The sequence below is a fragment of the Podarcis pityusensis genome (genome assembly GCF_964106645.2).
Source record: "Podarcis pityusensis genome assembly, chromosome: 2".
Classification (NCBI taxonomy): Eukaryota; Metazoa; Chordata; class Lepidosauria; order Squamata; family Lacertidae; genus Podarcis; species Podarcis pityusensis.
The window spans coordinates 88,252,326-88,279,572 of record NC_138029.1 but is presented as its reverse complement, the minus strand read 5'-3'; the positions used below and the strand labels follow the sequence as shown (position 1 = coordinate 88,279,572).

The 27,247-nt window shown below is 45.9% G+C and overlaps 1 protein-coding gene across 3 annotated transcripts; it reads left to right on the top strand.

Annotated features, from left to right (window-relative positions):
- The first annotated feature begins 1,917 nt into the window (after positions 1–1,917).
- Positions 1,918–27,038, top strand: KLF15 (KLF transcription factor 15). Of its 3 annotated transcripts, none has more exons than XM_080996577.1 (3): positions 1,918–2,246; positions 13,926–15,014; positions 23,875–27,038. In XM_080996577.1, exons 2-3 carry the CDS (start codon positions 13,981–13,983, stop codon positions 24,041–24,043), a joined length of 1,203 nt encoding a protein of 400 aa, XP_080852703.1. In that variant the 5' UTR covers positions 1,918–2,246; positions 13,926–13,980; the 3' UTR covers positions 24,044–27,038. The 3 variants fall into 3 exon arrangements, with proteins under 3 accessions (XP_080852703.1, XP_080852704.1, XP_080852705.1); XM_080996578.1 differs by lacking the exon at positions 1,918–2,246 and adding an exon at positions 4,409–10,357; XM_080996579.1 differs by lacking the exon at positions 1,918–2,246 and adding an exon at positions 11,764–12,227.
- Positions 27,039–27,247: the final 209 nt, after the last annotated feature.

Genomic DNA, 27,247 nt, shown 5'->3' with positions numbered 1-27,247 from the left:
CTGTGTGAGCATTGTACCATTTCTTAACCTCTCCCCCACCACACACCCATTTCCCAGATCACTGTGTATTATGACAGTCTTAAAGTCATCTCTGTGTTCTACATTTTGGCATGTGTGCTTCCCTTGATCACACTGAAATGCTTTCATTCAGGCTATGGCCCATTTTGTTTGAAATCACCCAGCATGATTTAATCTTGCACTCCCCTTGCATCATGTCCAAACAGCAGCATTTGAGAGCACTTCACCCAGACAAGGGATCAGGCTACCTTAAAATGGGTACAGCAGGGCAATTACTCCATCAGTGGACACAAGGTCAGTTCTCTTGAGTAAGCAGAAAAAAACAAAACCCAAGTCTATTATTTTTGAAGTGTGTGTGTGTGTACACAGTGGTACCTCAGGTTAAGAACTTGATTCGTTCCAGAGGTCCGTTCTTAACCTGAAACTGTTCTTAACCTGAAGCACGACTTTAGCTAATGGGACCTCCTGCTGCCGCTGTGCTGCCGGAGTATGATTTCTGTTCTCATCCTGATGCAAAGTTCTTAACCCGAGGTACCACTGTGTGTGTGTATATATATTATATGCAAGCGAGGTACCTCTCTCTCTCTCTCTCTCTCTCTCTCTCTCTATATATAATATGCAAGCTTTAGGATTTCAAATAAGCATGCTTTTTCCAACATTATGTCTCATCCAGGGATGATACGGGGTTTTCTAAGCCAATGAAAATGACTGTGAAGAAGCCAAGGTGAATCAAAAGCCAAAAAGAGAAAGCACTGGGTTTTAACAAAGGAAAAGCCACCTGTACAGGTCTTCATAACAGTGAAGTATGGTCACCCATCCTGGAAGCGGCCTCCTGCTGAGTTAGACCCCAGGTCCTTCTACCTCAGTAGTGTTATGAGTTGGGGGGGGGGGGTAGGCTGTAAGTGGAGACCCTTATAATACCTGAGACCTCCTTCTAATTCCCTGATCTAGCACAGATTCAACTGCGGAATAGCCAGACCATCCAGGAAGCGGCTCTGTGCCAGAGGGCAAATGGGTGGGCTTCCCTCCTTGCTTAGTTAGAAAGACAGAGGCCAGAGTGGATGATCTGAGCTAGAAGATGGGTTCAAAAGTGGCAGGCTGGAAAAGGTGGAGGGAGAGCCATGGCTGAGATCTGTTTGTATCCAAGCCTGCAGCTAGGGAGAAACAAGACCCTCTTGGGAAGTTTATGCTGCAAACCCCTCCATCGCAGACTCAGGTTGCATATACGTGCAAATAAACCATATATCATCAAGACACCACCGTCTCTGCTGCCCTTCATTCCAAGGAGACCAAACCCTGGTAAGTACCTGGAACCCCTGGAATCTTTCACCCCTGGGAGACTGGGGTGGCCTGCAACAGTATTATCTAGCTGGGGCTCCTCTAGCAGGTGCGGGGATCACTCCCAGCTTTACTTGGTGACATCAGGAATCGAACCTGGGAAGAGGCAGATGCTACAGCCCTTTCCTAAAACAAGACCAATTGAAATGCCAAACTATTGTCAGATGGACATTTGTCCCCCGGGCGGGGTGCTTCTTCCAAGTTAGAACAGCCTTCTAAATATACGCCTGAGGGATTTCTACCTCGCCTTCACATGATCTTCTTTGTCATGGCTCAGAGAGAGTAAGCAGAGGAGAGCAGAAGCCAAACATTCCTGCCTGGGCTTTGATACAAAAATGGACCGCGCGGTGGGGAAGGGGGGTTGGAGGGAGAGGAGAGGAGGGGGGGGGGACCAGGGAGAGGAAAGGCGAACGGAGCGAGCATACCAGATACTTCCATTGACGACAAACCCTCAGGCCCGCCCCTTGCCTTTCCCTCAGCCAATGAGGGCGCCACTTTGGGTCGAGCCTCCTTCAAGCCTTCCCCTGCCTTTTACTGTGATAACCTCCCTGGCAGTCATGTGATGGGGATATAGTACTACGCGAGGAGAGCGAAAGGACACATCGCCGGCCGGGTTGCTGGCCGCCCATCGGGACCCTGTTTGCCTGCGGGCGATTCTCAAGGACGCCGCTTGCCACCCACCCCATCATCTCCTTGGAGGGGTTTAATCCATCCGTTTTATTTTTTGCTTCTCTCTCTCCTCCCCCACCCATCTCCTTAAAAAAAAAAAGAATTAAATGTCAAGAGGAGCTGCTGCCTACTGGGATCTTTTTGCAGTTTAAATTGTGTGTGGGGGGGTGTGCTGTCCGCCTCCTCACGCTCACCCTCGGGGGTTGACTGAATAAATTCAGGTAAGAAGCAAATGACACGATTGTGACCCATAATAAGTGGTTGGTGGTGCACGATGCGGGACGGGAGTGGGGCGAGAAGGAAAGGAGAACGGGGCGGGGGGGGGGGTAAATCTCAGTGCACGAAAACGAAGAAGCAGCCAGTTTCTAGTCAAGGAACCGGGCAGCATGCTTGCTTTATTCTGCGCGTGCAGGAAACGCTAAGCAAGAAGGCGATCGGTCGGCGGCGGCTCTAGCCTGGCGGATCAATATAGAGGGCCGCCGGATCGAAGGATCGATTAGCTGGCTTGGCCGCCGGGGCGACTTGCGCGCAGAATTCGAGGAATGTGGACGGAAGGGAGGCGAGGCGAGTCCTCTTTGCGGCAGCAGATGGAGGCAGGACGGGGTGCGTGTGCGCGCCTTCAGATGTTTACAGTGATCGGGTGCGGGAGGGAGAGAGGGCAGAGACTCCTTTCCCGGATCCTGGCCGTGAAGGGCGAGAGATCCTCGCCTGTGCGGATCCTGATCTCCGCTCCTGGCGCTGGAGAGAGTCGGCGCTCCCCACCATATGCGAAGGCTGCCTGGCTGAGGAGTTTCAGCAGCAAGGCAACATGCGGCCAGCGCTTTCCCTTGAATAAGAAATAAACGTGCAGGTACTTCCCCGCTTCCTCTCTTAGCCCACGGCGTGCATTTCGCTTGCCACGCTGGAAAAGATCCGGTTACTGATCCTTCCTCCTGTACTGTTAGGGATGTCCTCCTTTTCGCCCCCCCCCCAACCCCGCTTTGCCTTTAACTTGCACGCTTGGCTCCTTCCAGCAGGTGTTTTAAGTGACTCTGGTTTGTATCAAAGCTTCACCGCTGGCTTTCTCTCTGGACCCCCCTCCCGCTCCCCCAGGGGGTGAAACGCAAAATGCACGGCTATGGGACAAATGGATGGGCGCTGCAGATGGCGGTGGCTTCGGAGTTTATGTTAACGTGGAGCGCCTAGACAGGACAAGACAGCTGTGGTTGCTGTGTTAAGTCGAGAACAGGGCAGAGATGACGAAACCAGCAGGAGGCTGTCTTTCTACGTGAAGCTAATTTGTGTCCTGCGGTATGGTAGGGCAGCAGCTTCCGAGCTGCAAAGAACCTTTCGTTGGATGAAGGATTCTGTGCGATTCCAAAGCTTGCACAGTCTGACATCAATATTGGTATAACCGAATCAAGAAAAGAGGTCGCATTTTCTTACTGGGAAGCAAATCATGCAACCTGACAACTAGAAGGGGCTCCATGTCCTGTAGTCAGTCCCAAATCCTGCCTTAGGAGTAGGCAAAGTTGGAGCAGCTGTATCCCAACACATACCTATTGAGTACCCCTCCCCTTCAGTGCGTCTTACAAAAAGATACTGCACACCCTTCCTAGGAAGTCCAGGACTGTTTCCCATATGGAACTTCTCCATGGGGAGTGCAGGGCATGGGTATGTGAGATCACTGTATGCCATCATGTGAGAAAATCATGGGGTCATTTGGGCCACATGTCCATGGCTTGGCTTTCAAGCAGATGGCAAAAAAGACACGTTGACTTTTAGCGCATGATGGCGAATCGAAAAACCTCCCTTGTTTTGCCTCTGAGGCACATGTGGGTAACCCAGGGGCCACATGATGTGGCCCTGGAGGGCCTTCAGCACTACCTGATGTGCATGCCCCAGCTGCTCCCACTGCCAACCCCCTCCCAAAAAATGCCACAAGTTGCTTGAAAGCATGAGTGTGATGTGCAGGGAGGCACATGGGGAGCATTGTAAAATCATAGAATTGTTGAGTAGGAAGGGACCAGAAGATCATCTAGTCCAACCCACTGCAATGCAGGAATCTTTTGCCCGACGTGGGGCTCAAACCCACAACCCTGAGATTCCGAGTCTCGTGCTCTTGCCAGTGGAGCAGTCCAGTTTGAAACATGCATCCTCTTCATGTATAGCCCATGCTCCTCCCAGCCTGCCAAACAGCTGTTTGGGTGACTGGAGGAGAGCATGACTCTAATGGGGACGAAGGGTGCAGCATTTCTGTTGCCGAACTGCTGTCAGAGTTAGGAAATGTTTCCCCTTCACTTGCAACGTTCTGCCTCTTCTGCCAACCTCTTTCTAACAGCGAAGGGGCATCTGCTTTGCAACCCAGCTTCAGTCCTTGGCATTTCCAGGTGGGAATGGGAACACCCCCCCCTCTGAAAACCCTGGAGAGCTGCTGCCAGTCTGTGTGGCCCATGTTGAGCTGGATGGGCTTGGAATACAAGGCAGCTTCCTATGTTCTCAACTTGAGGGTGTGAGATATTTGACATACTGGAGAGAGAGAGAGAAAGAGAGAGAGAGAGAGAGAAGTTCTGCGGCACACAGCACGGTTCTGTTTACTGGTTTCCCTGAGCAACTTTTGAGTAGCTTATGAGGATGTAATGTTGGGGAAGCAACCTCCTGCAGCAGCAACAGGAGGAGGCAGCTGTGCTCTGCTATGGCTGTTATGGTAATGTTGAAAGAAAGGAGAGAGAGAGAGAGATGGTTGCAGGGTTACTGTCGGTCATTGCAAACTTCAGAGGCCAAAGGGAGGGAGAACTCCACCAGTCACAGTGTGTTCAGTCAGCCTCTTTAATACCCAGCCTTGTGAAGCTGAGGTTGGGTTAAACACACTCGGCTATTTAGAGGAAGCAAAAACAACCCCCCCCCCCGACTCCTCGCACTAAAACCACAGCCTGGTTCTTGAAGGGATATGAAATGTATCCCTTCTCCCTTTCTGTGCCGCCGCCCCCCTCCCTTGCTTAGTGCAATGAATCCCGGAGCTTTTATCCATTCACCTCTTGACAGATTAGCACAGACAGGCTTGGGACTCCATGTGTGTGTGACCAGCATGAATGTCAAAGCGGAATGTACACAATCTAGAGGCCGGGATTAAAGTCTTTGGCCATTATTGCTGTAAACAAAGTCTTTCCTCCTCTGGAAAACAAAGGAGAATGGATGCGTTTTAAAGCCAGTTGGCTTTTGGCGAGAAAGGGGATTTCTTGGCCCCCCCTACTCCCACCGATCCTCCTCTGCTCCTGCAGAAATTTTGACAAGGCTGTGAAAAAGAGGGGGGTGTGTGTGTGTGTGTAAACAAGGCTAATCGGAGCATGTTTTGATATACTGGAGCACCTTCCTCTCCTTTATTATCAGGGATCTTGATGTACTGCAAGGCTACCAGCCTATAGATAAGTTATGTATTCTTAATGTCTAATTGTGAATAGAGGGAATCAGGAGAAGGGAAGAGGTCCCATATATATATATAGAGAGAGAGAGCACTCAGCTGATAGAGCATGAGACTCTTAATCTCAGGGTCATGGGTTCGAGTCCTACGTTGGGCAAAAGATTCCTGCATTGCAGGGGGTTGGACTAGATGGCCCTTGTGGTCCCTTCCAACTCTACAATTCTATGATTCTTTGGTGGACAGTAAGGTGAGATAAAGGTGCTGGGAGGGTTTTCCATGGAGAGAAAGGAAATACTTTGAACCTTTTTGTGTGGGCAAGGAAGTATTTCTTATATCCAGCTATCTCAGAGTAGATCCATTGGAATTAATGGACCTACGTTAGCCATATCCATCAATTTCAATGGGTCTACTCTAAGTAGGACCAACACTGCATACAACTCAATTTGCAGATGTGCTCCTGGTTTTGTTTGTTGGTTTTTTTAAAAAAATCTTTCCAGCCATGAGATCTAGAAACTTGCCCTGTGTTGTAAAATGTTATTTGGTGCTGGCTGGAATCGAGAAGCTGCCCTTGGTGCAGCTGCAACCATGTGCAGTGAGAGCAGACCCTGAAGTTGTTGCTGTGCGCTGCCCAATGTGCCTTTTCTCTTAAGCATTTAACTGGCACCACCAAGCAGTCATGTGCTATGCAGGCTGGAGGCTCCTTAATCAGGAAACCTTTCTTGCCGCATTTAACAGCAAGCGTATTTTTAAACCAGCCTGACGGCAGATGACAGTAAAGGATGACGACAACTCTGATGATGATTAGATGCTATATGCATCTCCTTCATCCCTTTATGCTGACCCAGTGCACACAGCAGAGCATACGATGGGGCTGTAAACATACCTCTTTTGATGCCAGATTGTCAGCTAGGTTTAAAAAAAATCCCAATCTGTAGTCTGGGAAGTTCGATTTGGAACAACAACAACAACAAAAAGACTTTGGCTCAAAGCTCTGCTCAGCTGTGAAGTTCTGTCGGTGGTTTGAGGCATGTCCAGCCTCTTTTTTAAAGAAACAAAAGGTGCCGGTACTCACCATGAAGTTGCTATAGTAACTGCCACACTTTTAACATGGGGGGGGGAGGTGCCAGTACTGCTCATCCTTGAGTACCCCCAGAACATGTCAATATTTCTCAGGCAAACCTACCTTTCAGGGGCACTGTGAGAATGGAATGGGACAACCTCATGTTTGCTGCCCTGAGCTGATGGGAATAAGGCTGGGATACAAATCGAGGAATTAAAACTGGCTCATCATTCGCAGTTGCTGCAACTCTTCTATCCTGTTGCATTTCTTCACTGCTGGTAGTCCAGTACTCCTCCATTCTGCACTTTGATCTGTAGGCTTTTTCTCAAGGGTGTAAAATCCTACAGAGCATTACAATAGCTGCTAATAAAATACGTTATCAAGGCAAGATTATTTCTAGAGGGTCTGTGTTTGGAAAGATTCCTAAGAGGTCCACTCTGTCCTTGTGTCATGAACACATGTGCCTATGCACACATGCTTGCCCCTGTGTGCCTGCTCCCCAAGGAATCTGTAGGATCTCAGCCATCCAGGTTCAGCAGTGGAAGAGAGCTTTGGCTCTTACTGCCATGCAAGTGCAGCAGTTCAGGTGTCTGTCTCTCTAGAAGGAAACTGGTAGCTACTGAAGAATAGCACTCCAAGGTACATTGGCGTTTGGTGTGCATAGGTCTATAACTGTTTCCTGCTGCTGGTGATGCCATCTTTGGAAATTGAGCCTACTTTTGTTTGCCTGGTCCCGCCTCCTCATTTACATATTTCCATTCAAATGTTTGCATCTTGGTCATGCTGCAGATATCCCTCCAAATAACCCTATTTCCCAGGGGTGTCCCTCATTTAGAGAAGCCGTCCCAGTTCTGATCTGATCTCAGAATGTCCCACTTTTCCTTAGGATGTCCTGAGAGACCGACATTGGCTCCCAGTATGTTTCCAGGCACAATTCAAAGTGTTGGTGCTGACCTTTAAAGCCCTAAATGGCCTCAACCCAGTATACCTGAAGGAGCGTCTTCACCCCCATTGTTCAGCCTGGACATCAAGGTCCATCTGCAAGGGCCTTCTGGCGGTTCCCTCATTGCGAGAAGTGAGGTTACAGGGAACCAAACAGAGGGCCTTCTCGGTAGTGGCACCCTCTCTGTGGAACACCCTCCCTTCAGATGTGAAGGAAATAAGCAACTATCTTACTTTTAAAAGACATATGAAGGCAGCCCTGCTTAAGGAAGTTTTTAATGTTTAATGCTTTACTGTGTTTTTAATATTTGGTTGGGAGCTGCCCAGAGTGGCTGGGGAATAAATAATAAATAATTATTATATTATTTTCATTGGAGAAACGTTGGAGGATATGGAGTTATCGGACCCCTGAGCTGTCTGAAGGCAATCCTGTATAGGGAAGTATTTTTAATGCTTAATGCTTAATGTTTTATTATATTTTTATATATGTTGGAAGCTGCCCAGAGTGGCTGGGGCAACCCAGTAAGATGTGTGGGGTATAAATAGTAAAATTATCATTATGGAATGGGGCGTCCCTATTTTCATCGGAGAAATGTTGGAGGGTATGTATATACAGAGGATGTATGAGAAGGCAGAGGAAGAATTGAGACTGGGATGTGGTCTAAGGGTGTAGATCACAGGTATCCTAGAGGCCATGTAGAATCATAATAGGCCCTTTTGTGCACGCAGAGCTACACACATAGGTCTCCTCCATGTGAGGGAAAATCCTCACGTGAAAGAGCCCTGTGGATGTTCACCTGTGCACAGATATTAGGGCCCAGTTAGGACAGTGGAGGGAAGCAGAGCTAGCAATGCGGCACCCTTAGATCACAAGGGATGGAGGGAGTTAGGTCTACCCCCCTACAGTCAAGCAGAGGCTGGGAGTTGAGTTCCCTTGGTGGAAACAGATCCAGCATTGGTCCACACTGGCTTCTTGACTTGGCACTTTCCCTATACAGAAGCAATGACATTTGCATGCAAAGTAATTCTGCTGTTTATTGGGATTCCTGGGCTGTGGCATTCCAATGCCCTGATGCAAGGACTTTCTTGAAGGTGCATTGATGATGTCCCAATGGGACTTGTGCATTCCCTCAGCAGGTATCCCTCTTGGTGCAATTGGTTGTAGTAGGGAGAACATAGGTTTAGGGGATTACGTTGCATCAAAGAGAGGAGATGTTGGCAACCCTAGAAAGTAGCTGTCAGCATATCCACAGCTGTTTAAAAGGCACCAAATTGGATTATACTGTTAGCAGCAACATCTCTCTGCTCCCCAGTCGTCCTCTAATGTTCCCTGGAGTGACAAGCAGCTCAAGTTTTGCATAGCTTTCTGCATTCTCCTCTGAATGCTTACTCTGAAATACAGCAGTGCGCAGGCATGCAGTACATTTGCTGCCCTTTTAATATTTAGCTGGTGACCTAAACAGGCAACTGTTGTTCCCAAAACAAGGCAGCTCTGAAAGATCAGTAGCAAGAAAACAATATTGTGAGGATATTGCGGAGGTTTGGAGTACTGTGGAAGGGTCAATGTGCTTCACCCCAGAGCTGACTGCATTTCAGTTGCAGAGGGGAAAAAACCCCTATAAAAAACATAATGAGAACAAGAACAAACTAAACCATAGCAATAACCCCCACAAAACTTATTCATGGATAAACTGTTGAAAGTGGGCAGGCCTCGGTAAATGAAAATACAGCTATGTATTTTCCCCATGACTCTAACATTACTATTACATACTTCTTTAAGAATCTCCAAAAGAGAAAAGGGAAAAAAAAGAAGGATTTGGTCATTAGCAGGCAAGTGATGAATCCAGCATGTTCCTCCAATACCCAGAATTCCCTTTGGCTCCAGTGACAGCTCTGATAGGGCAAGGAAAGTGGTATAAGTTCTCACATCTGCCTACTGACCTCTGTGCCTTTAGGGTTTCACCCTTCTGCCTCCTCTTGGCATTTCTTCTTTCACTGGAGGAGAGAGTACTGATTTGCGCCATATGGATATGGGAATGTAAGATGAATAGCAGCTGGCCCTGTGCTAGAAAGCATTCTCGTCATCTGCCGACTCTCATGTCATTCCTCCCCCTCCCTCCTCCCCCACCCCAGAACCTGATTCAAGGACCCTGTATTCTGATGAAATCACGGAGATTAATATTGCCCTTATCACTGCTTGAAATGCTAGCTCCTGAGCTGACAAGGACAGTTCGAAACAGCGTTGGGCTGACGATTCTCCAGATGTGGTTGGCTTCCAAGTACTCTCAGTTCCTGCCAGCATGGCCAATGGTCAGGGATGCTGTGGGAGCTGTAGTCTAGCAACATATGGAGGGCCACAAATCAGCCATTCATGGTTTAAAATGTGCCCTGAAGGTGCAATCCTATACATATCTGTTCAGGACTAAGCCTTACAGCATTAGCTCCCAGGATTTGCAAACCTGATAGTTTCTGCCTGTTTTTCTACCTATTTCCCTGTCCATTCCATTCAGCTTCGTTCCACTTCCTGTATGTTTGGCATGCACACTTTCCTTCTAAAATGCTCCTTTTTCCTGGCCCTCTGCATAGCAACCTGGATACAGTGCTGTTTTCTGCACTTTGGTCACAGTCCAGTACAGAGTTAGGTAAGATTTCAGTCCATTTGCATGAATGGGCATAAGCATGGAAGTCTAAAAGAGAGACGTGCAAACCAAATACCCTGGGACACATCGTAGGCCCTTGCCAGGAAATATTAGGGAGGCCACGTGTCCTACGGAGGACAGCCCTCTGTTGAAGGCGTCCGAGTCAAGTTTAAAGATAAAGAACCCATCAGAAGGAAGAGCAGGAAGAGCCTTGAAGTTGCCCGTCAACAGGGGACGCCTGGGCAGCAGGCTGGGCAGGCAAACAGGCCACCTTCCCCACTGTAGTAAAAGGTACTGTATTTCTACTTAAATTATAGTACAATGGTTTATTATTTTGTATCTATGCATATGAATTGAATTCATGCAGATTTTATGCAAATCAAATGCATGCCCTCCTTTGGTGAGGCATAGACTGCCATTTGAGAGTTAAGGCGCGCCAGCATGCATTCCCTGCATTTTTGGAAACATATGTTTCCCATTGACCCCCTCCCTCCTGCATGCCATCTGCAACACACCCCAGTGGAACTTGTGAACTGTGCATTTCTGCTCGGAAGCAAGTGCCCTTAGCTTCAGTGGGGGGCTCCCTCCCTGGTAAGGTTGCAGCTTTGGACTGTGACCAAACTGGGGCAGGATTCATTAATGCATCTCTGCTTTGAAATGCTTCATCCCACCACGTGGCACTCGAATGCCTGCAGAGGAGCTAATGAAGATCATATTAAAATGCCTAGCGCTGCATTTTGATGTCTTTTCCTTCCAACAAGCTTTGATTCAAAACGAGAAAAAGAACAAGCTGGCAGCTTGCTGGGCATCTCTGGGGAGGAGATTCTGTAAGGAGGATGCTATTACTCAGAAGACCTTCCTTACGCCAGAAAGCATGGCACTCAGAGCAGGGTGTCTTCCAAAGATCTGAACATACTGAACTGGTGTGTACACTCACTTGTGTGTGCTGGCAAAGTTCCCTTAGGACATCATAGATTAAGACAATCCCTTGTGTGAATTGTGCCCAGAAATCCCTGGTTGGTTAATCGCCTGCTTGCTGACTGATTTGATCAATTCATTGACGGCGTATTACCAAAACTTCTGTCGGGGAATAAGGAGGATGATATTACTCAGAAGACCTTCCTTATGCCCATTATCAGGGTGATTCCCCATCCCCCACAACATTAAAGGGAGTGTGAGATTATAATTTTATAAGGAAATGCCATCTTTTGTAGTCCACCCTCCCCATTCCTATTACACCAATATACCACAGGCTGAATAAACACATGTATGCTCACCTTTCCCTACTGGTTAATCAGCTAAAGCTTTAGTTGATTAATCTATCAAACTGATTAAACCTGCAGTCCTGGGGTGCAAATCCCATTTGATTCAATGGAACTCACTTATCAGTAGACATGAACAGGGTTAAACTGTAAACCTGGAGCAGTACAAAGGAGAAAACTCTGGAGGTTCAGATCTGATCTGCAGCATCCTTAGGTAATTAACCTGTGTAGGTGAAGAATCCCCTTTACTATTCATAGTGATTATTATGCAAAAAGAGGTGAAAATGCATTGTGGAATGGATAAATTACCATACACCGAGAGGCTCAAAGCTATCTCTTGTGAACTGAACCAACACAATGGATTAAAAAATAAATAAATCACCCTACATGCATTATTTAACTACTTACATGTGTGAATGATCATTGTTAATAAAATGTCCTTTTTGGGGGCATTACCTTTCCTTCTGATCTCACAGTATACCATTCTGCTGCAACCACATATGTATCTAGAATTCTGCATAGCATTTAATGACAGTCACCCATGAAAGCTTATGTCATAATAACCTTGTTCGCCTTCCTCTTTTTTTGCACCGTGAAGCCTAACCTTTGATTGAACTTCCTCCCGTTCAGCACATGTGAACATTTCATAAGTGTAGTCATTTGACGAGAAGAGATGGCTGGCGTTTGTGTGTAAACTAGGAAAGTGTGCAGCTTGGGAAGCCAACAAATGCTTTTTTTGCTTCAGGACTCGCCATCCACGTCCCCAGCCTTGCATCAGTCAGGAAGCTGCTTTTCAAAGAAATGTACTTTCGCTTGTTCAGGCTTCCTGTGGAATGTCAGTGGGCTGGTGCTGATGGAAGATGTGTGCAAAATCCATCTTTTGCCATCTCAGCTGTGCGGTGCGTGCTTTGGATTTTATTTCTTTGAGCGGAACGAGACAAAGATGGGGCGAGTTAAAAGATGCAGTAAAAGCACAGATTATACAGGGAATAGTAAGCATCTTTTGCCTACCCCTGGACAATATCAACAACAGTTTGTGGCAAAGCAGCTGCGGCAGCAATAGCAATAGCAGACGAGCATGCTAGAAATGACTTTGCAAAAGGTGTGTTTGAGATCTCCTTTGTTTTCCATTGCCCCTTCTCACGCTCTCACGTTCACCCTCTTTCTTCCAAACCCAGGTTTTATAAGTTTATTTCATTTATATTGCACCTTTTCCTCCAAGAGGTTCTCCCTCTTCTCATTTTATCCTCACAGCAACCCTGTGAGGTAGAATATGTTTGAGAGGCAGTGACTGGCCCAAGACTACCCAGTGAGCTTCATGGCCAAGTGGGGCTTTGAACTCTGATCTCCCAGGTCATAGTCCAACACTCTAACCACTACACCAGCACTGGCTCTTAAAGGATCTGCCACCACAATTCATATACCCTCCCCCAAGGCAAAGTAGGTTTGCCTTGACTGGAAGAGCAAATAATTGTCTGCCCGAGACTGTATCTTTTCCCTTTCACAACCGAGAGCACAAGCTTTGGGTGTTTTGCTGTGAGAGTTTTGCTTGGGGCAGCTAGAGCAGGAAAGGCCTGTGCATGATTTCTCCCCCCCCCCGCCACCCAGATGCTCTTCCGTAGGAAATTCACTCCCAGGTCTTCCTGAGACTAAGTGAGTTGATGGTGCTTGTCAGGAACATGGCACAATGAGGCTGGTCACAATGCTTTGAAATCCAAAGCCAGAATTGAGATGCTAATTCTGACCGGAGTCTTCCAAATTTAGAAGCTGTCACATGCTTCAGTTCATCCCAAGGCAGTGCTTCAAATGAAAGGCAGGAGAATATGCTGGAGAGAAGTTTTTACACTGGACTTGTGGGCATGCAGACCAGAGCTAAAATTTGCTAGTAATCTTTCTTCGAGGGGTGGGGAACGGCCCCCTCTTTGCCAAGGTATGGCGATTAAATAATCCGGCTTGGTTCAAGCCTGTATCAAGAGCAGCGCAACAGATAATGGCAGTAGAAAATTTGAATCATTAACCCGGAGAGGAAAATCCTCACTGTCAAAGTCTAGCCAATATTTTTAGCTCCTGCCGCCCCAAGCTTTGCATTACGCTGATTAGCCTATATTTGTATATGTGAGAAAGTTAAAAATAAAGCCAGTGGAAAGCGGCAACCTAGTAATAAAGACTCTGCTTGATATGGAGGTTTGGGAATGGTAAAAGTTTCAACAGTTCTCCTCCCTCGGCCTCGTTCCTGGCTCTCTCTACCCTTTAGCATTGGCTGCAAGATCCACGGCTAAGGAAAAGGACATTGAAGGACATCTTTCTCCTCACCAGCAATCCTTTGGAAATAAGTAGGCTGTTGTAAATCTCCAGAACACATAGTTGTGAAATGGCGTTTCAGAGAGAATTCTTTTGCAAGCATGTGGTGCAATCTTGGAAAAAGAGCTCTCAAGAAATCCTCTTGGGTGATAACAGGCAATATCAAAACATGTAGCAACATGAGCACGCAGCAAGGATTGTGGGCCAGGCTGGAGAAAGCTTTGTAGTTTTAGTGCATTGAGATGAATGATTAAACCTGACTTCTGACTCTTGGTGTTTGTGTTTCCCATATCCAGGCTTTCGCTCTGTTGGTACATGCTGGTGGGAGACCTATAAAGAGATTATCCCGGGATGGTGGATCACTTGCTTCCTGCGGATGAGTCCTTCTCATCTGCAAGGCCTCTTCTCGGATACTTTGGGGACATGACAGCAATCGGCAGGTCGTACCACATGCTGCCGTCCCCCTTGTCGGAAGATGACAGCGACTCTTCCAGTTTTTGCTCTTGTTCCAGTCCCGATTCCCAGGTCCTTAGCTCAAGCTGCGGGAGCTCGTCAAGTGCCGAGAGTCAGGACAGCATCTTGGACTACTTGTTGTCTCAGGCATCCTTGGGGAATGGCCATGCCTCTTGGTGGGACAAAAGGAGACTTCAGCCTATTGTGAAGGAGGAGCATTATAGGATGCCCGAATTCACAGTGGAGATGGAGGATTCGGGACCATTTCAGCCCACCCTGGAGGAAATCGAGGAGTTTCTGGAAGAGAACATGGAGACAGAGCTCAAGGAAGGACCCAAAAGCGAGACCAAAGACATGAGAGCTTGTGGCCAGATAACTGTGGCTTCCATGCAGCCCAAAGATCACATGGTACCCAGTAATAGTTTAAAAGATAGCAAAAGCGAACAGTCAAGCGGCACGATGGATGCATCAAACGGAGCCATGTCCCTCGATGGGGGGATCCCAGTCATGCTCCAAATCCAACCAGTGCAAGTTAAGCAAGCATCGAACGCAAGCCCTAGTTCACAGGGACCTGCGCAAGAGAACATTAAAATCGCACAGCTCCTGGTCAACATCCAAGGGCAAACCTTTGCACTTGTGCCACAGCTTGTTCCGTCATCCAACTTGAACTCCTCCTCCAAATTTGTCCGCATAGCCCCAGTTCCGATCGCTGCAAAACCAATCGGGCCTGGAGGTACGATCCAGGGGCAAACGGGGGTCATCATGGGTCAAAAGTTTCAAAAGAACCCTGCGGCAGAACTCATTAAAATGCACAAATGTACTTTCCCCGGATGTACCAAGATGTACACTAAAAGCAGCCACTTGAAAGCCCACCTGAGGAGGCACACGGGGGAGAAACCCTTTGCGTGTACGTGGCCCGGTTGCGGATGGAGGTCAGTATTGGGGTGTGGTGGCAGGCTGGGTCACATAATACTGCCATTCGTTCCACGTTATTTGCTAGCCGGTGATTTTGAACCAAATTAATTGAAGGATGTGCCTTCTTCTCTAGTACCTGCCGATCGTTAGAATTTAAGCATGTTCTCTCGAAATGAGATGACGCTAGCAACATCTATGAATCAAATGGCACAACCTCTTGGGCTTTAGTGGCAGAAAAGGTTTTGTTTTTCAACAAAAACAGTTGTCATCTCAGCTCATAAAAGAGAGATTGAACTTGTCAGAACAGGCATTGCGAGCTGTATATTATGGGCTTGGCTGCGATGCATTTCCTGCAATCAGCACCAAAGGAAAGGATAGGTGCCAAGAGGAGTTCAGTGGTGAAGCACAGGATTTGAATACAAAAAAGTCCCAGGCTCAATCCTCTCCAGTTAAATGGTTGAGTGGCAGGTGAGATGACAGTACTAGGCTAGATGGGCAAAGTATTTTGACAGCTTCATATGTTCCTATAATTGCAGTTAGTGACAAAAGAGGGAGGGGGAATTATCAATTATATATCCATATTCACCATCTTTAAGTGAATGCATACAATCAGACCCATGGAAATCTCTGCTTTCTGAATGGCTTGACACTCCTTCTGACTGAATCAACACAAATTCCACAAGACTTTGCAAATCTGGTCTGCTAAATGTCTGTTGACCTGCATCTCATCCGTGTGCTGAGCATCTTTGTTGTGGCTTCCACCCCTGAACTTGTGAGGCGATGTCAAATGCCATCTTGCAGTGCTTACTACATGTTGCAGTTGGGCATGGATACTCGAGGATGAAATAGGCATGCTTCTTTTCAGAATGGGGAAGGCTTAGTCAAAATGCCTCCAAACCCTCTGTTTTCCGCAGGCTGTAAGTAAGAGAGACTAGACAGAGGAATCGCTGTGTAATCGCTGTGGTTTCCCTATGGCGTAGGATCCAATGTTGGTCATGCCTGGAGGCTGAGATTCTCGGTTGGACATTTGGCTTGACTCAGTATTTATGTTCTTCAATTTCCATATTTGTGACACTTCCCTAGGTTGATTGCCCTATGCCTGCAAGGAGCGACTCATAACATTTCTCACCCGTGGTTTTTAGGGAAATAGTTGATTATTAACTACGCGGTTGGCCTCCCGTCCTGATGGCTTCCTGTCATGGCATTTAGAATATTTGCTCTCCCTAACAGTGAACCCTAATGCAAATATTTTTGTGGAAAATTTTGTCTCTGTGAGCGGGGGATGTGAGGAAATTATGACAAATGTTCAGATTTTTTTTAAATGCTGGTGAAGGAAAATGATTTTGGTATTCTGTAGCCAATGGACTTGAAATCCCAGCAAGCCTGTCTGAGGACTCTCAGTGACTCTCCAGTCCTCTTTGCTCTTCCATCCTTTCTTCTGAGGATGTACTTTATGAAAGCCACAAATGTACGTCATTTTCCTAACTTCAAGGGAAGTGAGCATGGATCGCATGAGCAGAAGATGTCAAGAGGGCAGTGGGTGAAACTGTCACAAGTCGTAGAGAAGAGCCTGAAATCACCAATTTTTAAAATTTATTTTTTTTAGTATGCTTTAGGACAGGGTTTCTCAAACTTGGGTCTCCAGCTGTTTTCAGACTACAACTCCCATCACCCCTAGTTAGCAGGAAAAGTAGTCAGGCATGATGGGAATTGTAGTCCAAAAACTGCTGGAGACCCAAGTTTGGGAAACTCTGCTTTAGGGCACAGGTGGGGGACCTTTGGTCTCCAAATGTTGTTGTACTGCAGCTCCCATAAGCCTTGAGCTGGGGCTGATGGGAGTTGTAGCTCAGCAACACCTAGAGAGCCCAAAGTTCCACACCCCTGCTTTACAGCAAGAGTAAGGAACCCTTTTCAGCTTGAGGGCCACATTCCCTTCTTGGCCACTGTTCAGAGGCCACATGCAAGTGTTGGGTGAGTCTGGAAGCAAATTGGGTGGAGCAACAAATGCAAATGTTACCTTTGTGCAGTAGGTGAGTTTCTACACCCGCTTACACAGCACAATCTATCCTCCGTCCAGACAAGCAAGGGGCATTGACAGAATTCTAGGATACTTTCCAGCCATGCAGAAGCACTCATGAGAAGATGGGCCAGTGATGGCTTGTGGCTAAGGCAGGACATGTGGCCTGAGGGCTAGAGAGAGAGGCCCGGAGTGCCCAACCCTTAAACAGAGTAAGAACTAATATCTAAGATACCTTCTTTATGAGGTTCGGCTTTGTGGAATGTCACAAAGTTCAGAAAATGGCAGCTGTACATTTATCACAGGAGAGAGGGCAGTGGATATGGCCCAGGCAATATGTTGCATTGCTGTGATGGGGAATGTGCTTGCATTGATGACTGCCTGCGTCCTTGTGAGTAACAGCTGACTAGCATGAGTGATGTACACCAGCCATGGATGATTGTCCACCAGAGGTTTGATAGACCTCTCATGTTTTTGCTGCCTCTGCAAAAAGCAGGGGAAGGGACAGCATGCACCTTGCTGGCCACAATGCACAGCTGTGATCTGCTTTGGTGCATTGTGAGTTGTGTAGGCCTGGTACTGTGGCATCCAGGGTCTAAGTGCTGTGGAGAACAGTGGCGTAGTGTGGGTTGTCAGCACCCGGGGCAAGGCAAGTAATTTGCGCCCCCTCCAGGTGGGGCAGAGAGCTGTGAGTGCGAGCGCCCCCCCAGATGTTGCGCCCGGTGCAGCCAGCCCCCCTGCACCCCCACGCTACGCCACTGCATCACCAGAGGTCTTCCCCTTTCTTTACTCGAGAAACTACACATCCTGCAGATCCTTACGCCCTTTAATCTTTTTGGGTGGGAGCTATTATTTTGAGCCAGTGCATATGTTAACTGCATCAGCTGATATGTACATTTGACAGCTCTAGCTCATGGTCAGTATGAGGAGGAGACTTATGGAAGACAGCAGATCAACAGATCAGTGGCAGATTGCAGGCAGGCAAGATTATTCAAGGAGATGGCAGAGTATGGCCACTGCAGGGTGTGGATTGTGTGTAAAGGGCAGGGCTTGGGTGGAGCATAGCTTTCAGAGAGTCTTGAGGGCCAGAGAGGGCCCAGGGTTTCCCACCCCACATTTGCAATGGGCATTTGTTATTAAAAGGAAGGAAGAGGCGGCCGCCCATTTTCTAAGGAGTTTGTTTCTTCCAGTATACCTCTCTAGGATTAGTCCAGAATTTCAGTGCACACTTATGTGGTGTTTTTGGCCATCAAAGTGAGATTGGCAAGTGGCTGGAGGTAACTGAGCCCAAAATTGCACAGCTTTCCTTTTATCAGCAGAGAATGTTTACTTTCTAGAAGTTCAGAGAGAGCTGGGACCTCACATGACTTGTGTGTGCCGAGTACACCTGGAGCTTCTGTTCTTTTCCATTTTTCTTTATCGCCCTGTATTGAACACACAGGCCCAAGAGATACACTTCTGGTATTTTTCCTTTAGTTGTTTTCTTTTCCTCTTTGTGTAGGACTCCTTTTTCCAAACAGATGCATTTCAGGTGTTTGTTTGCATCAAGAGCAATTAAAGAAAATTGCCCTGGTCTGTGTAAATGGAAACACAATACTTAGAATCAAAGAACTGTAGAGTTGGAAGGGACCTGAAGGGCCTAAGGCATCCATGGCAGATGGCCATCTAACCTCTGCTTAAAAACCTCCAAGAAAGGAGAGACCACAACCTCCTGAGGGAGTCCGTTCCGCTGTCAAACAGCTCCTGCTGTCAGAAGGTTTGTTCTGAAGTTTGGTCGGAATCTCCTTTCTTATAACTTAGCTATGGACAGCACTAAAGCTGCTCCTTCTTTTAGACGAGACAGTGAGGTTAAAAACAAAATGTCATGTTGCTGAATAGCTTCCCTCAAAAGAGAACCTGGGTATTCAAAATGCACCAGGAAATCTGATGTGCCTATATTCTAATACATCTACTACAGATTGGCTTCTCCATTTCTCCATTCTTCTGTTGCAGGGGTAGTCAGTGTTGTGCCTTGCAGATATTATTGGACACCATTTCCCATCAGCCCCAGTCAGTCTGGCCAGTGCTCAGGGAAGTTGGGAGCTGGAGTGTTACAATGCCAGGGAGCCACCATGTTGGCTACCCCATGCTGCTGTGTGGTACGACCCTCCTTCGATCTGTAGTATGATGGCTGCAGCAACAGCAATGACTTTGCTTCACAGGCTGTTATCTAACCACAGTTGCTCATCTTACAGTAGTGCATTACTACCGTAGTAGAACATCAAAACACATTTAAAGTAGGCAAGGCAGAATCAAATGGATCTTTCTCTGCTCCTGCTCCACGGGGAAGGACTAAACCTCAGTAGAGTCAAGTAGATGCTGAAGCAGCCAAGTTTAGTGCCTGGCACCTCCAGTAAAGACCCATCAGGTGATGGGAAAGGTCTGTGTCTTGGAGACCCAGACAGAGAGAGAGAGAGAGAGAGAGAGAGAGAGAGAGAGTGTGTCACTGCTAGCCAGACAATGCCAAACTGGTAGGATAAATATATGGTCTGACCTGATGCAAGGCAACCGAAAGGTGTTGCCTGAAACCCTGGATATCTTCTGCCAGTCAAGAGTAAATAATAATGAGCTAGGCAAAACATTGGTCTGACTCAAAATAAGGCAGCTTCCTATATTTTGAGCCAGACCAGTTTTGCTTCACCAGGGTGGTGGCCTCCCTTGCCTTCAGACAATACCCTGGGACCATTTATCGTCTTTGTTACTGTTGTACCATTATGAGAGCCTACAAAATAAATAACCTGTTGTGTAAAGCAATCAAACAAGCCCTGCAGGCAAATGACAAATATCTCCCATTGGAACGGACGCCTTCCCACGATTACACTGCATCTCCTCTATGAATGCAGTTCAAGGTGTTTGTTTGCTTATTTATTTTATTTCACAAAATTTATATACCACATGATTGTAAGAAAACCTCTTATGCAGTTTACAAAAAATATAAAATAAAACATTCAAATTATCATTAAAAACAATTTAAAACCGGCAGTATGTGGTTAGCAAGAGTTGAGTGTTACCAGAACTTGGGATGAAGCAATCAGCAAACACAAAATGTAAGTGAGCTATGGACTTATAATTTGGAAAGCCATCAATACACTTATAATGGCTGGACCGCCATAATTAACTCAGAAATGCATTTTTCATTCAAAAATCCAATTTGGAATCTGCTACGGTTCACATAGTTGAACTCAGATTTCATGCTGAATGCAGATATCCAATTCCTGGGTTGGTATTTGACCTATGAAATCGATATTTAACCCCCCATCTTTGATATTTTAGGATGTGTGATACCTGAAATTCTATATATCAGTCCTTGGAACTTGAAACATACCAGCTTTTCCTTCAGAATACCATTCCTTTGTGTGTATATAAATCTGATAAGTAAATAAAAATTAAATAATGTTTGTCAATCAAGGTGCTATAATTCAAGGGTGGGAAACGATAATCGTTTTAACTGAGAAGCATTTGAACCTGGGTCCTCAGATGCTGTCGAACTACAACTCCCATCACCCTTGACCATTGGCTAACCTGACTCGGGATGCTGGGAGGTGTAGTCTAACAAATGCCTGGGATTTGAGGTTGAAGAATACTGATGTAGGACATATGGAGACACAGCAGTGCCTATTGGCTACTACTTGTACCTTTTCTTTTATGCAAGGCATTCAGCACAGCTGCACTAGAAAGCAGATATAGTCCATTAGCTGCAGTCTGCACACTTCTAAAGCACCCGCCATCACATAAGAAAATGTGGGTGGGTTTTTGAAAAACAAGGAAGCTGGACTGGCGGTGCATAATATGAAGGTGCAATTAACTGACACAAAGCAAATTGTGTCTCTTGATGTGCAGTTCCAGAGGGTTCCCCTCTCTGAGTCAAGGTGCATAGTATCCGAGGTACTTGAGACAGAAAATCCACAAGTACCTCTCCCTGGGAGTAAAGGCACAACATCCAATTAAATAACTAACAAATTGCTGCCCTTCTATGACACCCCTAAACCAACCTGAGGCAGCTGCTTCACTCTGCCAGCAACCCTCCACTGAAGCATGCTTAAATCCCACTGAAGCACTTTTCCCCCAGATTTTCTGAGCAATTAACATATGGGAAAAGATCTCCCCCTTTCTCACTTTCGGGGCTCAGCTAATTGCTGTGAAACCCAGGCAGCTTGCTACCATGATTCCAGGATCTGTCACATGTCCTGCTTGTTTGACCCGAGAACCACCTGTGATTGAATCAAACTCTTTAAGGATATGTGACATCATTCCATGTGCACCATGACACAAAGGCCAGCCAAAATGAGCAAACAAAAGTTGGTAAGGCTAGTGTGTGGCGATCGCAAGGGATTCTACGTGCTTCAGATGTTCACCTTTCGAGTCTTTTCTTTTGTATAAACACGCAGGGATCAGGGAGTGTATTTCTGCTGGAATAGTAAGCTGATCTTTCCCAGCAAGCTGGGCAACAGCATAGCAACATTGTTACCTGATCAACTGCAGGGTTTAGGCATGAGGTAAAGAATATTCTTATCATATTAACTCACGCTGCTTTCCATGGCTCAGATAGCACATATCTTTGAGGTGCTCATGCATCTGCCCCTGATTTTGCTAATAATAAAAACTCATCCCAATGGACTCAGCATTTATATATGTGTGTGTGTGTGTGTGTGTGTGTGTGTGTGTGTGTGCAGAAATAAATCCAAGCATCACACAATGATGGCACAGGAATTTGGCACACCTGCATTTCTCTTGAGAATTATTATTTTTTGCTTAAAAACAAAACAAAATGCATTCACCTAAACATAGCAATCTACTATCTTTTCAGGCAAACACATTTTACAGATTTCCTTTCTCTTCCAATTTGCATTTAGTAAATGACTGCGGCTTCATTCATTTACTACAAGCAAACAGCTGACAGCACTTCTTAAGAATTCTTTTCAGTGCCAACCTTTGCTACTGTTCTAGCTGACACCCACTTCATAGCACCATCTTTCGAAAGGGGCAGTTGTGCATCCTGAACACGTGGGGTTTTCAGAGGAGTTTCAGCATTATGCGGAGCTAGAAATCAGCACTGTCCTGCCTTGCAACTCTATGAATTCATCTCAGTATTGACAGCACAGTGGTACCTCGGGTTACAAACGCTTCAGGTTACAGACGCTTCAGGTTACAGACTCTGCTAACCCAGAAATAGTACCTCAGGTTAAGAACTTTGCTTCAGGATGAGAACAGAAATCGTGCAACGGCAGTGCGGCGGCAGCAGGAGGCCCCATTAGCTAAAGTGGTGCTTCAGGTTAAGAACAGTTTCAGGTTAAGAACAGACCTCTGGAATGAATTAAATTCTTAACCTGAGGTACCACTGTATTTAGGGTTTTTCTTTTCTTTTCCCCTTTCCTGATGTTAGGCAGGAGCTGCCTAAGATATAAGCTCAGAGAGTTATATTGCTAGCTGAGGGTCTCTCTCTCCTCTCTCCACAATCTGACTGAGCCTTGTTGTGTTCAAAATGTCGTTGTTCTGTGCCTTCCAATATGAGAGGAACATTTGTATGAGACAGCGTCACACTCTCCCTCCTTTGAAATCAGTGCCAGTGGATATGCAATGACTACTTTTAACTATGCTTGGTGGCCGACATCTGCCTCTGTGCTGCTAGCGGTTCATGGATAATGACTTTGTCCCAATGTATTGGAGAATTTCCCACATGTTGCCACCATTTGGGGGACAGGTCTGCTAGAGCATGTGGGGAATAGCTTGATGTCGAATGTGAGTCACTGCATTTATTGATTGATTGATTGATTGATTCATTCATTCATTCCTCTCCGTTGAATTTGCTTGACAAAGGTGTTTGACATACGAGACCTTTCTTCTTCAGCAGGCAATTGAAGGGGAACTTTTCAGTTTTTACGAGTAATTTTAATCAATCCTATCCATTGCATGCTTTTTAATTTTTATGTACACCACTTAGAAACATTGGTAATTAACTGGTCTACACATAGCTTAAACAAATGACTCAGTAAGAGATGCTTGACAGTGGAACAGACTACCTCAGAAGGCTGTGGACTCTCCTTCACTGGAAGTTTTTAAACAGAGGTTGGATGGCCATCTGTCAGGGATTCTTTAGCTGTGATCCCTTTCAATCAGCTGATTGTCAGGGCTTGCAAAGCACCATGCACTGTGGTGTGCATACCCTGATGACCACTGGGGTTTCTGTACACAGTGCAATGGAAAAACAGATCACAGAGTGTAATTGTGATGCCAGGTGACTGACAAGTGGGCAGCCCCGGCCCATAGGGGAATGGTTTATGGGCAAATGATACTGTTACCTTGATATAGGTAGGGTGGATTGAGTCTGCTCAGTGCTTTGAGGGGAGACTGCCCAGGAAATCCATGTATGTCATGTTGAGTTCCATGTTGGGAGAAAGGCAGGATATCTACTAAAATAAATAAAATTATAGGGATTACAGGATGGAAAGTACCTTGGTTAAGCTTTTGTGGAAGAACTATACCATATGAACAAGGATTTCAAAAGGGGATTTACAGCTGCCATCTGTGAGAAATTCTCCATTTTGTTCTGTTGAAACTGGATGAAATCCAGGAGATCTTGTCATAATAAGAGAATAACCTGAGGTATTTGGAGAAATGGTTGGAATTGTTGCACAACAGCAGCCAGCTCTGCTATTCATGTATATGTTTGTTTTACATGCAATTTTGTTCTGTCTGTTTATAAATCACTTCTTGTCTTCTTTTCATTGTGTGACTTCGTCCTTTGGTTTTTCATGCATTGATGACAACCAAAGACAACAACCTACTGATAACCCTTCCTCTCCCCCCTTACTGACTTTCAGGTTTTCACGATCAGATGAACTATCCCGGCACAGGCGCTCGCATTCTGGAGTGAAGCCGTACCAGTGCCCCGTGTGTGAGAAGAAGTTTGCTCGGAGCGACCATTTGTCCAAGCACGTCAAAGTCCACCGGTTTCCTAGAAGCAGCCGCTCGATGCGCTCAGTGAACTGAGGGGGGAGGGTCTCACTTTCTCCTTTCCACCCCTTCACCCATGAACAGGAACTGACAGAACTTTGTTCGGTATCCTCCTCACAATAATTTATTTGTCTCCCTGTAACAGCTGATGCCATGACTTCACACACATCTATTTTTTAAAAAAGAAAAAGAAGAAAAAAACCCCCACCCACCACCTTTACCTTATTTCTTTTCCTTTCCTTTGCTGATGCTTCTTCCTTTTGAAATTACAGTGTTTTATTTTTAGCTGTTTTCTCCTGCACCATGATAATTTATGGGCTACTTGCTGCTAGTTAATTATAGTTCTGGCATTCCTGAAGGCTTTGCTCATGTACAGGGCTATTCGTTGTGAGGGGTAATTTTTTTTTTTAAAGCATTCTTATTAAGTTGGCCTATTTGTCCAGTTTGGAAACAGCAAATTCCTTTTGAAATTAAAACAATGCCTTTTTGGCAAGGTTGGGGTGGGGTGGTAGGCTTATATATTTTGTTGAGGTGATGGTGTTCCTTATCTAGGAGTTTGTAGAGGCCTGGTAGTCCTGTCAGGGCAGAGGCCTTTGATGGCTAAGGCCCACTCAGCAGTAGAAGCATGGAGAATAAGGCCATCAATGACTATTAGCCATGGCGGCCATGTTCCATCTCCACTGTTGGAGCTAACACATGCCTCCAAATACCAGGTTTTGGGACTTCCAGGCTGGGAGAGTGCTTTTGCACTCCGGTCCTCCTTGAGGGTTTCCCATAGGCATCTGGTTGGCCACTGTGAGAACAGGATGCTGGGCTAGATGGGCCTTGGGCCTGATCCCACAGTGCTCTTCTTATGAGCAGGAAGGCCCCCAAATGCAGCACACATTTTGAAGTCATACACAGCCACCTATAGAGGGATGCCTCATGCGACTCTTAGGTCCAGAGTCTAAAATGATCTAGCTGCCCCACTGTAGAGGTTATCAAATGAGGAAGGGCAAAAGGAGCATATTGGGTGTATGATGTCTGTATTTGTGTTTCTGTGTGGGAAATTGCAAGCCAGCTGGTATTTTGCTGCTCTTGAGCAGAGCTGCACAATATCCTGTCAGCTGCCAGAATTGTGGCCTGAAAAACTCATAAGGTCCAGATCCTTCCTAGTTCTGCTGGAGTCTTGTCAGGGCCTGTTCTCATAAGCCACTAAATTAATCCTCCCTGGTTCCTTTCCAGGCTGACAAGAGTCTTCCATGTTATCTCCTATTCCACCAGTGTGTATTGGTTCCACCCCTTGCCCCTCCTGAGGTCAGTATTTTTGAAATCAAAAAGCTGGCAACCAAAGGAGGAAGAAACAAAAAGATAAAATGTGGAATGTATGTCCTTTGCCCAATCATCCAGATTACTAAAACACACCAGTCTCATTCAGTTCATGGATGATAAATATACATAGGGTGAGGTGCATCTCAGCGACAGACTCTGCCCCCCTCCAGTCTTTGGGAGCAGTTCTTGACTGCTGCTTCATAGGTCTCAAAGTCACAGTCCAGCCATAATCCAAAGTAGGCTGACAGTACAATAGCTGATCAGTGTGTTTGTGTGTGAGTGTAGCTGGTGTTAAGGCAGAGCGTTGAATGTTGGCTTCCTATGGAGCCCAAAATATAGCCAGGCCAATGTGCTCTATAAAATATTTTTCATTGGAGAGGAGTGATGCTCACAGGCCTGTACAAATGATGCTTGCTCTTTGGCAAAGATTCATAGTCCGGTGATCATGATGTGGGAGGACTGGATGTAAGAGTGATACCTTGTTTTTGCCGCTTCTTGGGCCACTGCGTTTTCACCATGCAATATAGCCTGCATCACGTACCATTCCTGCAGGAGCCTAAGGTACCTCCTGCCAAAAGTTACAACCTCCTCCTCACGTGGCTTTTGATGGGCACAGAAGTAACTGGGATGGCTCTTTGCATCTTCCCAGATGGATGTGTGAAGAAATGCTGGACTCATCCCCCCCCCCCCCCCCGTTTACAGCATGGAATGAAATCCTTATACCCCCCCCCCCCCAGTCACTGGGGAGGGAGGACTTAAAAGACTTATTGAATGTTTTGCGAAAGCACTTTTTTTGAGCCGTAGGAGGCAAGCACCCCCCAAATGTGGAGTATCCTCATGGGCTGCTATTCGGAGAGCAATGCAACTGGGGCATCGTGCATTTTAGCCAGCTGGTGCAGTAGCTGTCTCAAGGGCTAAACAACAACAACAAAAAAGGGAATACGTACATACATATATATATCAATATATATATATACTTATAATGCAATGCTGGCAGCAAAATTATTGTGTTAGGAAACATTTTCCCCTGCACCCCCTCTTTTCCCTTTATTTATGTACTCAGCTGATCGTAGGAAGCTTTCTAGCAAAATAGAATCTGGTAATTAGAGAATATTTGTTTAAAGCAAAATACAGTTGAGCGTGTTGCATCTCTTCTCTGATCATAGACGGTGCCTGTGTCCGTCAGCACAACTGAGTAAACGTTAGCCGTGACTCAACCCCTCTGAAAGCAATGGGACGGGATTAGTAGCTCCTACCTGAAGATCCATTGGTTTCAATGGGACTTGGTTGCAATTAACTTCTGTAGGATTAAGCCTTGTCTGTCTTGTCAACTTTTTTGTTAGCCAAATGGGAAATAAAACACTGCAATTCTAGCGTTCGTACCAGGTCAAAATGCAGGCCATGTTCGAGCAAGAGCTCCACTCACTACCTTCATCTAGGAATGCATTCCTTTTGTCGTCTAAGAAACAAGTATAAACAAATCTTTCTTCTATTGACTGGTTTTTATCTCACATCCTATGAATGTATGTAAATAAAACTGTACATATTGCATATCTATATAAAATATCTTTTAATAACGTATGAGAAAATTGTGTAAATTTGAAACAAAAGAATATCTTTAAAGCCAGTGTACATAAGTTACAATCCTGTATATTTTTTTCTTTTGTTCTTCATAAAATATATTTACTTTGACAATAAAAAGAAAATTGAAATTTTACAAGTGATGTGATGCGCTTTTCTTGGTTTTCACAATCATATTCTTCAGGAGTCCATGGAGCCCCTTGGCAGTGTGGATGGGAAAGAATAGTAATGTCTAGCATTTAGAAACATAGGAAGCTGCCTTATACTGAGTCGAGCTGCTAGGAAACTTAACTTAAATGTCGCAAAATCCAGAGAGAAAAGAAATCCTGATTACACTTTACTGAGAAA

What these genes read in the sequence shown, in the direction of transcription:
- KLF15 (XM_080996577.1), top strand. Translation starts at nt 13,981, where the DNA reads ATGGTGGATCACTTGCTTCCTGCGGATGAGTCCTTCTCATCTGCAAGG. An exon ending in TGGCCCGGTTGCGGATGGAG is followed by an intron (nt 15,015 to 23,874) that starts GTCAGTATTGGG and finishes ACTGACTTTCAG; the next exon opens with GTTTTCACGATCAGATGAAC.